This window comes from Acinonyx jubatus, chromosome C2, assembly GCF_027475565.1.
Source record: "Acinonyx jubatus isolate Ajub_Pintada_27869175 chromosome C2, VMU_Ajub_asm_v1.0, whole genome shotgun sequence".
Classification (NCBI taxonomy): Eukaryota; Metazoa; Chordata; class Mammalia; order Carnivora; family Felidae; genus Acinonyx; species Acinonyx jubatus.
In genome coordinates, this window is record NC_069384.1 from 81,285,692 (window position 1) to 81,298,678 (window position 12,987).

General features: G+C 36.2%; 1 protein-coding gene across 13 annotated transcripts in view; it reads right to left on the reverse strand.

The window, feature by feature from the left end:
• VPS8 (VPS8 subunit of CORVET complex) overlaps positions 1–12,987 on the reverse strand; it is a 253,159-nt gene that overhangs the window by 192,745 nt on the left and 47,427 nt on the right. For all 13 annotated transcript variants that reach the window (XR_008297776.1, XR_008297777.1, XM_027061270.2 and 10 more), the window contains 3 exons: positions 10,360–10,530; positions 1,968–2,042; positions 1,079–1,114 (listed from right to left, as the gene is read on the reverse strand). Coding sequence is in view for 11 of the 13 variants with exons in the window: in XM_027061270.2 (XP_026917071.1) it covers positions 1,079–1,114; positions 1,968–2,042; positions 10,360–10,530 (282 nt within the window). In the remaining 2 variants the exon portion in view is untranslated. The remainder of the gene's footprint in view (positions 1–1,078; positions 1,115–1,967; positions 2,043–10,359; positions 10,531–12,987) is intronic.

Genomic DNA, 12,987 nt, shown 5'->3' on the forward strand with positions numbered 1-12,987 from the left:
TTCCTATTCTACCTAATACCTTTTCAGACGTTATTGCTTAACAGCTAAAATTATTCCAATAATCATGTGACTATCTTCTTTCTGTGAAAACAATTTCTTAAAGCACTACATAGTACAGTGATTGTATGGGCTAATACAGGTAGCCACAAGGCCTAAATATGAAAAGAGGAAACAGCTGGAATGTCACTGTAACAGAAAAGGTTAGCTGTTTACCACAACATCCATTCACACCCTCCTCCCTTGTTTTTAAAATTTTTTAAATGTTTTTATTTATTTTGGAAGGAGAAAGAGAGATAGAGCGTGAGTGGGGAGGGGCGGGGGTGGGGGGAGAGACAGAATCAGAAGTGAGCTCCAGGTTCTGAGCTGTCAGCACAGAGCCTGGCGCGGGGCTCAAACTCAGGAGTCGTGAGATCATGACCTGAGCCGAAGTCAGACAGACACTCAACGGACTGAGTCACCCAGGTGCCTCCATTCCCTCCTCCTTAGTAACAAATCCCAAGTTTACCTGAGACAGCAATATACCAGCAAAAGTACACTTCTAAGACTCCCTGGTAGCCACTTGGGGTCATGTGACTAAGTTCTAGCCAATGATAAATAAGTGGAAAAGTTTGGCCTTCCCTGGGGATAACCTTAAAAGGCAGGCGCCAGCCCTTCTCTTCCCCTTCCTCCTTCCTGGAATGTGGATTTAACAGCTGAAGCTCCGTCAGCCACACTGGAACATTAAATGACTTTGAGACTAGAATCCACACACAAGAATGGTGGAATAGGACAGTCTACTAAAGACCACTGAGCTGCTGCACTAGCCACAGACTACCTACCTCCAGATTGTTTTTACATTAGAGAGAAATCTTATTGAAGCCACTGTTATTTTAAATTTCCTGACTTTTGTAGCTAAATCTAATCCTAATTTATAGTCAGTATTAGCAAAGCAAGTACCTAATAGTTGTAAAGATTCTGATGTATACTTCTGAAATTAAAAAGCACAAATCCAAATAATCTTTTCCTGCAAAGTCAAAACAGAATGTTAAGATGCTAATCAATTCAACAGCTCTAACATATAAAATTACTTTGAACTCACCTCTCTCCAGCTTCTCAGCATCATCACATAAACAGACTAGAAAATAAAGAAACAATAATTAAAATGATCATCTTTAACAGCTTAGTTTGGGAGACACATTTGTCCCAGTCCTGCATCTCATTTTACATCTCTTTAGGTAAAAATATTTCATAGTACAATTAGAAGTATTTACTAAAGGGTTTTCAAGGGCCCACATTAAAGAGTAAATCAAACAAATATTTAAAGTTAAGTCTACAGTCCAAGGAATTAATTCCACAGGCAAGAAACAAAGAATGCCCCAAATCCCTGTAATATTTTGAATTTTAATAATGAATATTTCTCTAAGTTAAAAAAAAAAAGCAAGGAACAAATTGATACACAAACAAGTTCCTATTCCGGTGATTCTATTTTAAGTCAAATACCTCAATGCATTTTAATATATCCTAAGCTGATCTAAGCTAAAGGACATGACAAATATACATGATAAGCTATCTTCCTCGTCTTGAAAACCATAAATGTAAATATTATGAAAGTATATCCTTGAATCAAGAAAATAAGCATCCTAGAACCTAAATGAAAGTAAAAATGTCTGAAAGGCAAAATAAATTAGCTAAAAATCACAACTATATACCCTGAAAGGGGCACCTGGCTGGCTCAGTCATTAGAGCATGCAACTGTTGATCTCAGGGTTGTGAGTACAAGCCCCACACTGGGCACAGTGGTTACTTAAAAAATAAATCCCTTAAAAAAAAATAAAATACACACACACACACACACACACCCCCTAAAAGTGTTAGATTCCTGATGATCAGTATGCACTTTGTAACGCACTGCTCTCTGTACCAGCAACCCCCTTCAGCCGCAACTATCCTGGCACAAACAAATGTCAAGTCAGAGTGGAAGAGCTTACTTTTGTCCCCAAGTAAAAGATCTGACCACCGTAACTACTGATGGACTGATAACAAGCCTTCTCTCCAACCAAAGCCTATAAAAAAAAAAAGTAAAAATAACATGTATTAGAGAATTGACATTTTAAAGAATGTCAATTACACAGACATTTTAGATCAACAGTTTTATCCCACAAATTAGTGAAGGAAAAACGTCAGTCAAGCGCCAGTCAGTGAAGTGGCAGAAAAGACAAAGTGAAAAAAGTTAATTCTCTGCCTACCCACGGCCTTTTTATTTTTCAGAATAATACAAAAATGGGAAGAATAAGCCAACTTTCTAAATCTAAAGGGAAAATGCTGCAACCTGCCCATTACTGGAAGACAGGTATTCACTGCTTCTGACAAAGAACAGGGCTGTTTGAAAATGGCACCTCCATGTTCTTTGAAATAAACACCAATATAATACACAAGAAGAAACTGGAAGACAAAGCAGAATAATATATGGAAGTCAGCATAGCCCAGCAAAAGAGAAATGAAACCTACCATGTGATAAATTTGGATTGCCAATTTTGGCTCGGTCACTTAAGGTATGACCCTAAACATGTTTCAAACTTCTGACATTCATTTTTCATCTTTGAAAAACCATGCAGTTTCTATGAAACTTAAATATATTAACATTTATAAATGTCCCAAAATATGCAAATGGCCAATAACTGATAACTAGGATAACCTTTAAACTTAAGCTATGAAATTTAAAAATATATCCAAAAGTAGAGAGAATACTCTTCATCCATTAATCAGCTTCATTAGTTACCAATATCATCACCAATCTTGTCTCACCTATATTCCCACTGACTCCCCTATACATAGTATAATTTTGAAATGAATCTCAGACTTTGAGTATTTCATTTATAAAAATTCAGTATATGCATAAACTAGCCCTTTTTAACATACCCACAACTTCATTAGCATATTTAAAAAAATTTAACAATCATTCCTTAGTATGAAATATCCAGTGTTTAGATTTCAAATGGTCTCATAAATGTCAAATGTTGTTGAGATTTTTGTTGTTTTGTTTTTGCTTTTTCTACATTTCATTTGACTAAATCTAAGATCCAATGAAAGGCCACATGTTGGAGCTGGCTGATAGGTCCCTTAATTTTCTTTTAATTTATAGGTTTTGACTCCATCTCTCTCAAACCTTTATTTTCCTTGAAGTTAACTGTTGAAGAAACTGGAACACTTAATTCCATAGTTTCCCACTATCTGGATTTTGCTAACTGCATCCACATGGAATCTTTTTAACATGTTCCTCTGTCTTCCATATTTTCTCTAGAAGATGTTCGATCAGAATCAGCATCTTTGATTTTGGGGGGTTTTTTTGGCAATACTACTTTAAGTATGATGTTAGCTTTAAGATTTTGTAGATGCCCTTGATCATCAGGTTGAAAAAGTTCCCCTTCTATTCCCAGTTTGCCATGAATTTTCTCAGCAATGGCTATCAAACTTTGTCAAATACTTACTTCTGAGATGATATTATGGTTTTTCTTTTACAATCAACTAGTACGGTAAATTATATTGATTTTGAATGTTAAGCACCCTTGCATGCCTTGGATAAACAGCATTTGCTCATGTTAGTACTCTTATTATACACTGCTTGTTTCTATTTGCTAATATTTTGAGTATTTTTGCTTCTATGCTTATGAGGGTATTAATCTGTAGTGTTCTCTATTGTAGTATCTTTGTCTGATTTTATCATCAGAGTCAATCTAATCTCATAAAAAGAGTTACATGCTCCCTTTTCCTCCATTTTTTAAAGATTTTTGTGTACAGTTTTTTTTCCCTTAAATATGACAGACTTCACCAGTGAAGCTGTCTGGGCCTGGGGTCTCTCTATAGAGAATCAATCATTTCTTTAACTGATGTACAGTGACTTAGACTTTCTATTGCTTTTGAGTCAGCTTTGGTAATCTGTGCATTCCAAAGAATTTTTCCATTTCACCTAAAGTTGTTGAATTCATTGGCATAAAATTATGCACATTACCTTTTTAATATCTATACTCTCTACAGTGATGACACCTCTTCCATTCCTGATACTGGTAACTGTGTCTTCCCTTTTCCTTAATTAGTCTCGCTAGAGGCTTATCAATTTTATTTCTCTTTTAAAGAAACAGCTTTTGATTCCTTTGATTTTCTCTAAGGTCTGTCAATTTTCTATTTAACTGATTTGTGTTCACCTTTTTATTTCTTTCTTCAATCTAAGTTATATTTCTCTATTTCCTTAATTAAGGTAGAAGCTTAGGGCATTAATTTGAGATTTTTCTTCTTTCCTAATACACGTATTTAATGCTGTAAGTTACTCTTAAAAACGGATTTAACTGTAGGCCCCAGATTTTGATATGTTGTAATTTCATTTTCATTCAGTTTAAAATATATTCCAGTTTCCTCTGAGATTTCTTCTTTGACTCATGGGTTATTTATAAAAGTGTGGTTTAAATTCCAAATATTTGGGTTCTTCCCGGACTTACTCTGATGATTCCTTCAACAATTTATGAAAGTTTGTTTTATGGCTTATCATATAACCTATATTGGTGCACACTCCACGTGCTCTTGAAAAAAGTTTGTAACTTGCTTTTGTTTGGTGGAATATTCTGTAAATGTCACTTAGGTCAATTGGTCAATCAATAGTGTCTAAGTCTTCCACACCTTTAATGATTTTCTGTCTCCTAATTCTATTAATGACCAAAAGGAGTTTTGTGTAATTGTGGTTTGTCAGTTTCTCCTTTCCATTCTGTCAGTGTTTGCTTCACATGTATTGGAGGTCTGACATTGGGTGCTTAAATCTTTAAGATGGTTTATCTTCTTGTAACCCCTTTTTACCAATTTGAAATTTCTCTTTATCTCAGACAATATTTCCTACTCTGAAATCTAGTGATTATGATTAGAGTTTGCAGGGTATGTCTTTTTCTATCATCTTTTAATTTATCTAGGTCTTCGTACTTCACGCGTTTTGTCCACAGCACAGATTTGGTTCTTAAATTTCTTTATCCAGTCGGACAATCTACCTTTTAACTGAAATCTTTAGACTATTTCCACTTGTTGTAATTGATATGGTTGGCTTTAGATTGATGATCATATTAACTGTTTTTTCTACTTGTATTGTCTGTTCCTATTTTTTAGGCTTCACTGAATTTAATATTTTTTAACATTCCATTTTGTCACTACTATTAACTTATTTAGTTACACATCTTTTTTTCAGCGATTCCTCTAGTGTTTACAACATGTAACTTTAACTCATCTCTATCTACATTTAAGTAATACCATACTATTTGATGTATAATGTAAATCCTTATAATGATATACTTCTATGCCCCACTCCCTGCTATGCACTATTTTCATCATACACACTACTTCCACATTATCATAAACATTACATTATTTTTGTTTTAAACAGTCAATAGCTCTTGTTAAATAACAGTGCTGAGGTATAATTTATATACCACATAATTCACTCATTAAATGTAAAATTCAATAATTTTAATACATTTACAGTTGCCCAACCATCACTAAAATCCAGTTTTAGAACATTTCCATCAATCCACAAAGACCCCTTGTATTCATTTCCAGTCAACCCTTATTCCCACTCCCACTCTCAAGTAACCACTACTCTACATCTATCTCCGTAAACTTGGCTTTTCTGGACATCTCACAGAATCAATCTTTCCATATGGCTTCTTTCACTTAACATAGTTTTTGAAAAGGTTCATCCATCCATGTTGTAGCACGTGTCAGTAGTTCATCCTTGTTATTGTGGGACAGTATTCTATAACATGGCTATGTCACTTTTTATTCATCCACTTACCAAGTGGTGGACATTGGACTGTTTCCATTTTTTGGCTATTATGAATAATGCTGCCATGAACATTTGCGAACAAGTGTTTGTGTGGACATATTTTCACTTCTCTTGGGTATATACCTAGGAAAATTGCTCAAATGAATCCTCATGAATATGTTTAACATTTTGAGGAACTGCCACAATGTTTTCCACAGCAGCTGTACCATTTCCCACCAGCAGCATATAATAGTCCCATTTTTTCCTTATCTTCACCAATATTTATGACTGTCTACGTTTTTAGTTACAGCCGGCCTAGTGGGTATGAAGTGAATATCTCATTGCGTTTTGATATGCATTTCCTTAATGATTAACAACGCTGAGCATCTTGGCTATGCTTATTGACCATCTATATATCTTTGGAGATTGCTCAAATTGTTTCTGATGAGGAATCTGCTTTCATACTTACTGTTGCTCTTCTGCATTTAATGTGCCTTTCTTCTCTAGCTGCTTTAATATTTTTCTCTTTACATATTTTGAACAATCTATATACGGTTTTATTTTACTTGTGCTTAGGTTTGTTGAGCTTTTTTTAATTTTATTTTTTTAATTTACATCTAAGTTAGTTAGCATATAGTGCAACAATGATTTCAGGAGTAGATTCCTTAATGCCCCTTACCCATTTAGCCCAACCCCCACTCCCACAACCCCTCCAGCAACCCTCTGTTTGTTCTCCATATTTGAGAGTCTCTTATGTTTTGGTCCCCCTCCCAGTTTTTATATTTTTGCTTCCCTTCCTTATGTTCATCTGTTTCGTATCTTAAAATCCTCATATGAGTGAAGTCATATATTTGTCTTTCTCTGACTAATTTCGCTTAGCATAATATCCCCCAGTTCCATCCACGTAGTTGCAAATGGCAACATTTCATTCTTTTTGACTGCTGAGTAATACTCCATTGTATATATATACCACATCTTCTTTATCCATTCATCCATCGATGTACATTTGGGCTCTTTCCATACTTTGGCTATTGTTGACAGTGTTGCTGTAAACATGGGGGGTGCATGTGTCCCTTCGAAACAGCACACCTGTATCCCATGGATAAATGCCTAGTAGTGCAATTGCTGGGTCGTAGGGTTGTTCTAGTTTCAAATTTTTGAGGAACCTCCACAGTGTTTTCCAGAATGGCTGCACCAGTTTGCATTCCCACCAACAATGCAAAAGAGATCCTCTTTCTCCACATCCTCACCAACATCTGTCATTGCCTGAGTTGTTAATGTTAGCCATTCTGACAAGTGTAAGGTGGTATCTCATTGTGGTTTTGATTTGTATTTCCCTGATGATGAGTGATGTGGAGCATTTTTTCATGTGTCAGTTGGCCATCTGTATGTCTATTGATGTCTTTTGCCCATTTCTTCACTGGATTATTTGTTTTTTGGGTGTTGAGTTTGATAAGTTCTTTATAGATTTTGGATACTAACCCTTTATCTGATATGCTGTTTGCAAATATCTTCTCCCATTCCGTCAGTTGCCTTTTAGTTTTGCTGATTGTTTCCTTCACTGTGCAGAAGCTTTTTATTTTGATGAGGTCCCAACAGTTCATTTTTGCTTTTGTTTCCCTTGCCTCCGGAGAGGTGTTGAGTAAGAAGTTGCTGCAGCCAAGGTCAAAGAGGTTTTTGCCTGCTTTCTCCTCTAGGATTTTGATGGCTTCCTGTCTTACATTGAGGTCTTTCATCCATTTTGAGTTTATTTTTGTATGTGGTGTAAGAAAGTGGCCCAGGTTCATTCTTCTGTATGTCGCTATCCAGTTTTCCCAGCACCACTTGCTGAAGAGACACTGTCTTTACTCTATTGGATATTCTTTCCTGCTTTGTCAAAGATTAGTTGACCATACGTTTGTGGGTCCATTTCTGGGTTCTCTATTCTGTTCCACTGATCTGAGTGTCTGTTCTTGTGCCAGTACCATACTGTCTTGATGATCACAGCTTTGTAATACAGCTTGAAGTCCGGGGTTCGCTGAGCTTCTTGAAAATTTGTGTTTATAGTTTTGGAAAGTTTTTGATCATTCCTTCTTCCATTTTTTTCCTCTTTTTTTTTTTAAACATTTTTATTTATTTTTGAGAGACAGAGAGAGACAGAGTACAAGTGGGGAAGGGAAAGAGACAGAAGGAGACACAGAATCTGAAGCAGGCTCCAGGCTCTGAGCTGTCAGCACAGAGCCCAACATGGGGCTCAAACCCACAAACCACAAGATCATGACCTGAGCTGAAAGATGATGCTTAACCGAGTTAATCAGGCGCCCCTCCTCTCCTTTTCTTCAGAGATTCCAACTGCTCATATGTTAGCCTACTCAATGTGTCTCACAGGTCACAAATATTTTTTTAAATTATTTTTTCTGTGTTTCATTTTGGATAAATTCTATTGCTCTATCTTCAAGTTCACTAATGTTCCTATAATGTCTACTCTCTAACATTAATCTCATCCAGGGCATTTTTCATTTCAAGCACTGTAATTTTTATCTCTAGAAGTTAGATTTGTACTTTTCTAAATATCCTTCATGTCACTACTTAACTTTTTGGATATATGGACTATAGTTATAATAACTGTTATGTCCTTGTCTGCTAATTCTAACCTCTGTTTCCGGTCTAAGTCAGTTTTGATTGATTTGTCTCCTCACTCTAAATTGTGTTTCTCTTCTTCTTTACATGCCTAGTAATCTCTGACTGAATGGCAGACACTGTGAATTTTATCTTGTTGGGTTCTGGACATTTCTGATTTCCTATTGATATTCCTGTGCTTTTGGGGGGCACCTGGGTATCTCAGTTGGTTGAGCGTCCTACTCTTGATTTTGGCTCAGATCACGATCTTGTGGCTTGTGAGATGGAGCCCAGTGTCAGTCTCTGCGCCAACCGAGCAGAGCCTACTTGGGATTCTCTCTGCCCCCTCCATCTCCCTCTCAAAATAAATAAATAAAACATTACAAACAAAATATTCTTGTGCTTTGTTTTGTGAGGTAGTTAAGTTATGTGGAAACAGTTTGATTCTTTCTGGTCTTGCTTTTAAGATCTGTAGTAGGGACCAGAGCAGTGTTTATTCTGGTCCTAATTATTCCCCACTACCAAACCAAGATATAACCTGAGTATTCTACCCAATGCCCTATAAATCATGAAGCTTTCCATTCTGGCTGGTATAAACAAGCCAGTGCGAGCACTGGATACAGTTCCTTCCAAACCTATCACATAGTTCTTGGAGTTTCCTCATATGTCTGTTGATCAACTGTCTGCTGGATACCCAAAGGGAACCACAGGAATGGTGCTGTCTGTCCTCTCCAGTACACTGTCCTACGCTGTCCTGTAAACTCAACCCACCTTAGTCTTCCACAGTCTCAGTTTATAGAGTCCTTCGGACTCCAAGTGGGTCCCTCACCCCTGAGCTACAGCCTAGAACTTCTCTCTAGGCTAGAAGCTAGGATAACAACAGGGCTCATGCCATCTGTTTCCCATTTTGTCAGAGATTGCTGGCCTTCACTACCTGGTAGCCAGTATCTTGAAAAGTTTTTTTTTCTTTCTTTCTTCTATACGGGAGAGTAATCCAGTGCCCACTAATCCATCTTGGCCAAAAGTACAAGTTCAAAGTCAAACACCATTTTTAATAACCATTCTAACACAAGAAAATATGTAAGTGTGGGATAATAATTAGTCTTTAGTGAACTCTACTGCATTACCATTTCTTAGTCTGGATTTTCTTGGTTTCTAAATTCTGAGGATGGAAGACCCTTTCACATATTTTTTAAACGCTGAAGTCCTAATATCTCAGCGAGATGTGACCAATGGCTGCATATCACACAGTAGATGCTCATTAAATATGAACATCATTACTTTTTTCTTCCATGAAATTAACCAGGAAAGCCTCTAAATTTGCTGCTTAGAAATTATTGCTTTTGGAAACAAGAGATCAGAATTCAAAGAAATTTAACTGTAAACTACATGTGTAAAACTGCCTTTAGCAAAAGGCTATCATTGTGGTTGCTTAAAATACAGTAAAATTAACACTAAGATCATACTTCTGTGTCTTCCTTCTCTCTCAACTCCTACATTTCATATACCTGTTTCTAAAGAAACTTCTTTCCTCCTCTCAGAGCCATCTTTACCTTTTAGTTCCCACAGCCACCACACCTGCTAAAGCCTTTACCAACCACCCAAATATTTCCAAAGCCTCACAGGCTATCTGTCTCCAGTCATTCGGCCCTTAAATCTATCAGGCTTATTGCCACCATATTAAACTTCCTAAAATATTCTGCTTTTATAATTTCTTTCTCATAAATTTTCAATTTCATTTTATTATTTTAGCATAAAAGTTAAAATTCTTTGGTATTATATTAGTCACATTTTTTTAACAGAAGACCACAGGAATTACTGTTTTAGTTCACATCCCTGAAGACTCATAAACACACCCATATGCACTTCAATCTAGTGGCTTTTAAAGACACACCTAACTAACTCCTCAGTTCCTATTTCTAAAACAAACAACAACAAAATACCAAGTTTATCAAAGCAGTACTAAGATAATGGATTGCCCTTACCAGTGCCTGGCTAACATTTCCTCCGGTGGCTAGGGATTTGAAATGGCTGCTGTTATAGACCAACTGAACTTCTGAGATCTCCACCGTTTCTAATTCCTCTTGAGTCTGCCGATCGATCACATGCAACTTCTCCACGCTGTCCAAGAGCACAACTGTACGTGAGTTTATCCACTGCAAACCAAGCACACCACAAAACAAACGTGAGGCCCATCCCACATCATTCAAGACAAAAAGGAAGCCTGGCCACTCAGGTTAAATTACGTTGAGGATTTTATCCATTCAGTAACTTGATAACAAACAATCACAGCAAGAACTACTCTGGTGACAGTAGTGGCCACACTGTGGTGGGTGACAGTGCACAACACGGTATTGAGTCTGACGGTGTTAAAATTGAGTCTGACCTAAAGCTCTTAGGTAACTAAGAGCTTTAACAGATATATTACAGGATATGTTAGTTTCAGTACAATTATAAGGTACACTGGCACAAATGACTTAAGGAAAATGACAAAATATGCATTTCTTATGTGTCTGATATTAATTTTTAAAAAGGCAAACAAACCTCCTAAACCTAGGTGGTCAAATGATTGTTAGCGTTTATATGTGTTTTAAAACAGAAGCTGTTTAAAACATGTATTTCCTTTAAAACGTCCCTACCAATTACGGGAGAGTCTATTTCTATTTCTCTATGTTCCAAATTTTCTTTAATAAGTACTATTATAATTTTAGAATAACTTAATAATAATATTAAAAATCTTCTGAAGGATGCCATTTTGATAAATTTCTTGGGTTTTATATAAGATTTCTTATTTTCAAAATGATTTTTTTTTTAAATTTCAATCCTTCCCCAGGAAATAAATGGAGTTTTAAAAGCTGCTCAATTAGAATTCTAAATAAGCCAGAATAGAGTGCTTCTCCTACACTCTCTCTGGCATTCATGTTGTTTTATTTATATGACCTATTCCATGTCATCAGAGATTATCTGCATAATGCCATATAAAAAAAACCAAGTTAAAGTGGATACATTTTAACATGCTGAAAAGGCACTGTCACCGTATAGTGGCTACTATAAGGGAAGGGTGTTTCTCTGTTTTGGTTCCCCCCCCAAAAATTATCTCTCACAGAACAGGGAGTTTGATACTCAAGACTTTACAAAGAGCACTTACAAGGTGCTCTCTTCATTATTTTAAAAAACAAAGTATCATTTAGGAAAGACACATTATTAGCCTTATACAACCTTAGTGCTAGTTTTTATTTTTATTTTTTTACAGGGAAAAAAATCTAACGGTCATACATTTTACAGAGAGATCATCAGTTTTGAAAAATATTTATCATCCTATTTTTTTTAAGGAGGGTATACATCTGTTCTTTATTTACCATTCCACTTATCAGTCAGAACCAGTGTTGCTATCTTCTTTGTTTGGATTTTTATAAAGATAGGCTCCTTTCACAAATACAAGCAAGATCATCATCTAGGTAATTCAAGTCAAAAATTACTTAGGTATCTTCACAGAATACAGGAGAAAAAGAATACCTGAATCCAGATTACCACTTATCTATAAAATATCTTATTTGAATTTTTACAGACAGGTTTGGAACTCTTTGCAGCATCAAATATGAAAACAAATCACAGTAATAATTAATAGATTTGGCTAAGTTTTAGCCATGTTCACAATTCTGTTTTTTAAAATAAACTTTTTATTTTTACTACAGTTTTAGATTTACAGAAAAATTGAGGACAGTGCAGAGATTTCTCTTACGGTCCCGCACACAGTTTCCCCTACTATTAATTTCTTGTATCAGTACAGTAGCCAAAATCAATATTGATACATAGTTTTAACTGAGATCCATACTTCATTCAGAGTCCCTTCATTTTTATCTAATGTCCCTTTTCTGTCTCAGGCTCTCATTCAGGGAACTGCATTACATTTAGTTATCACATCTTCTTAGGCTCCTCTTGACTATGACAGTTTTTTTTTTTTTTTATACTTCCCTTGTTTTCGATAACTTTAACAGTTTTGTTTTGTTTTGTTTTAGAGAGAGAGAGCACACAAACAGGGGAGAGGAGCAGAGGGAGAGAGAGAAACAATCTCAAGCAGGCTCCACACTCTGTGGAGCGGATGTGGGGCTCGATCCCACAACCCTGGGATCATAATCTGAGCCAAAATCAAGAGTTGGATGCTCAACCGAGCCACCCAGGTGCCCCAACTTTAACAGTTTTAAAGAGCACTGGTCAGGTATTTTTTAGAATGTAATTCATTCAGGATTTGTCTAGTGCTTTTCTCATGAGTAGACTTGAGTTATATAGGTTTTTGGAAAGAAGACCATAGAAATAAAGTGTCATTTTAATCACATCATATTATATGCTTTCACAGGTCACCTGGTTAAAACAGACAGAATGACAAAGAGTGTCAGCAGGCATAGCAATTATTTCGAAGATTAGACCCTCACGACTGCAACTGCTGACATTGTTGTAAACAAGACTTTTAATGGTAACTTGTAAAGCAATGCAGTTAGTGTCGCATCATGGGTAAGCCACAGGACAAATGAAAAAACCTACTGCCCTCCTATTCAGAGAATGGCTACTTGTGGTCGAGGGAAAATTTTCCAGGGACAGAATTACACGCAGAT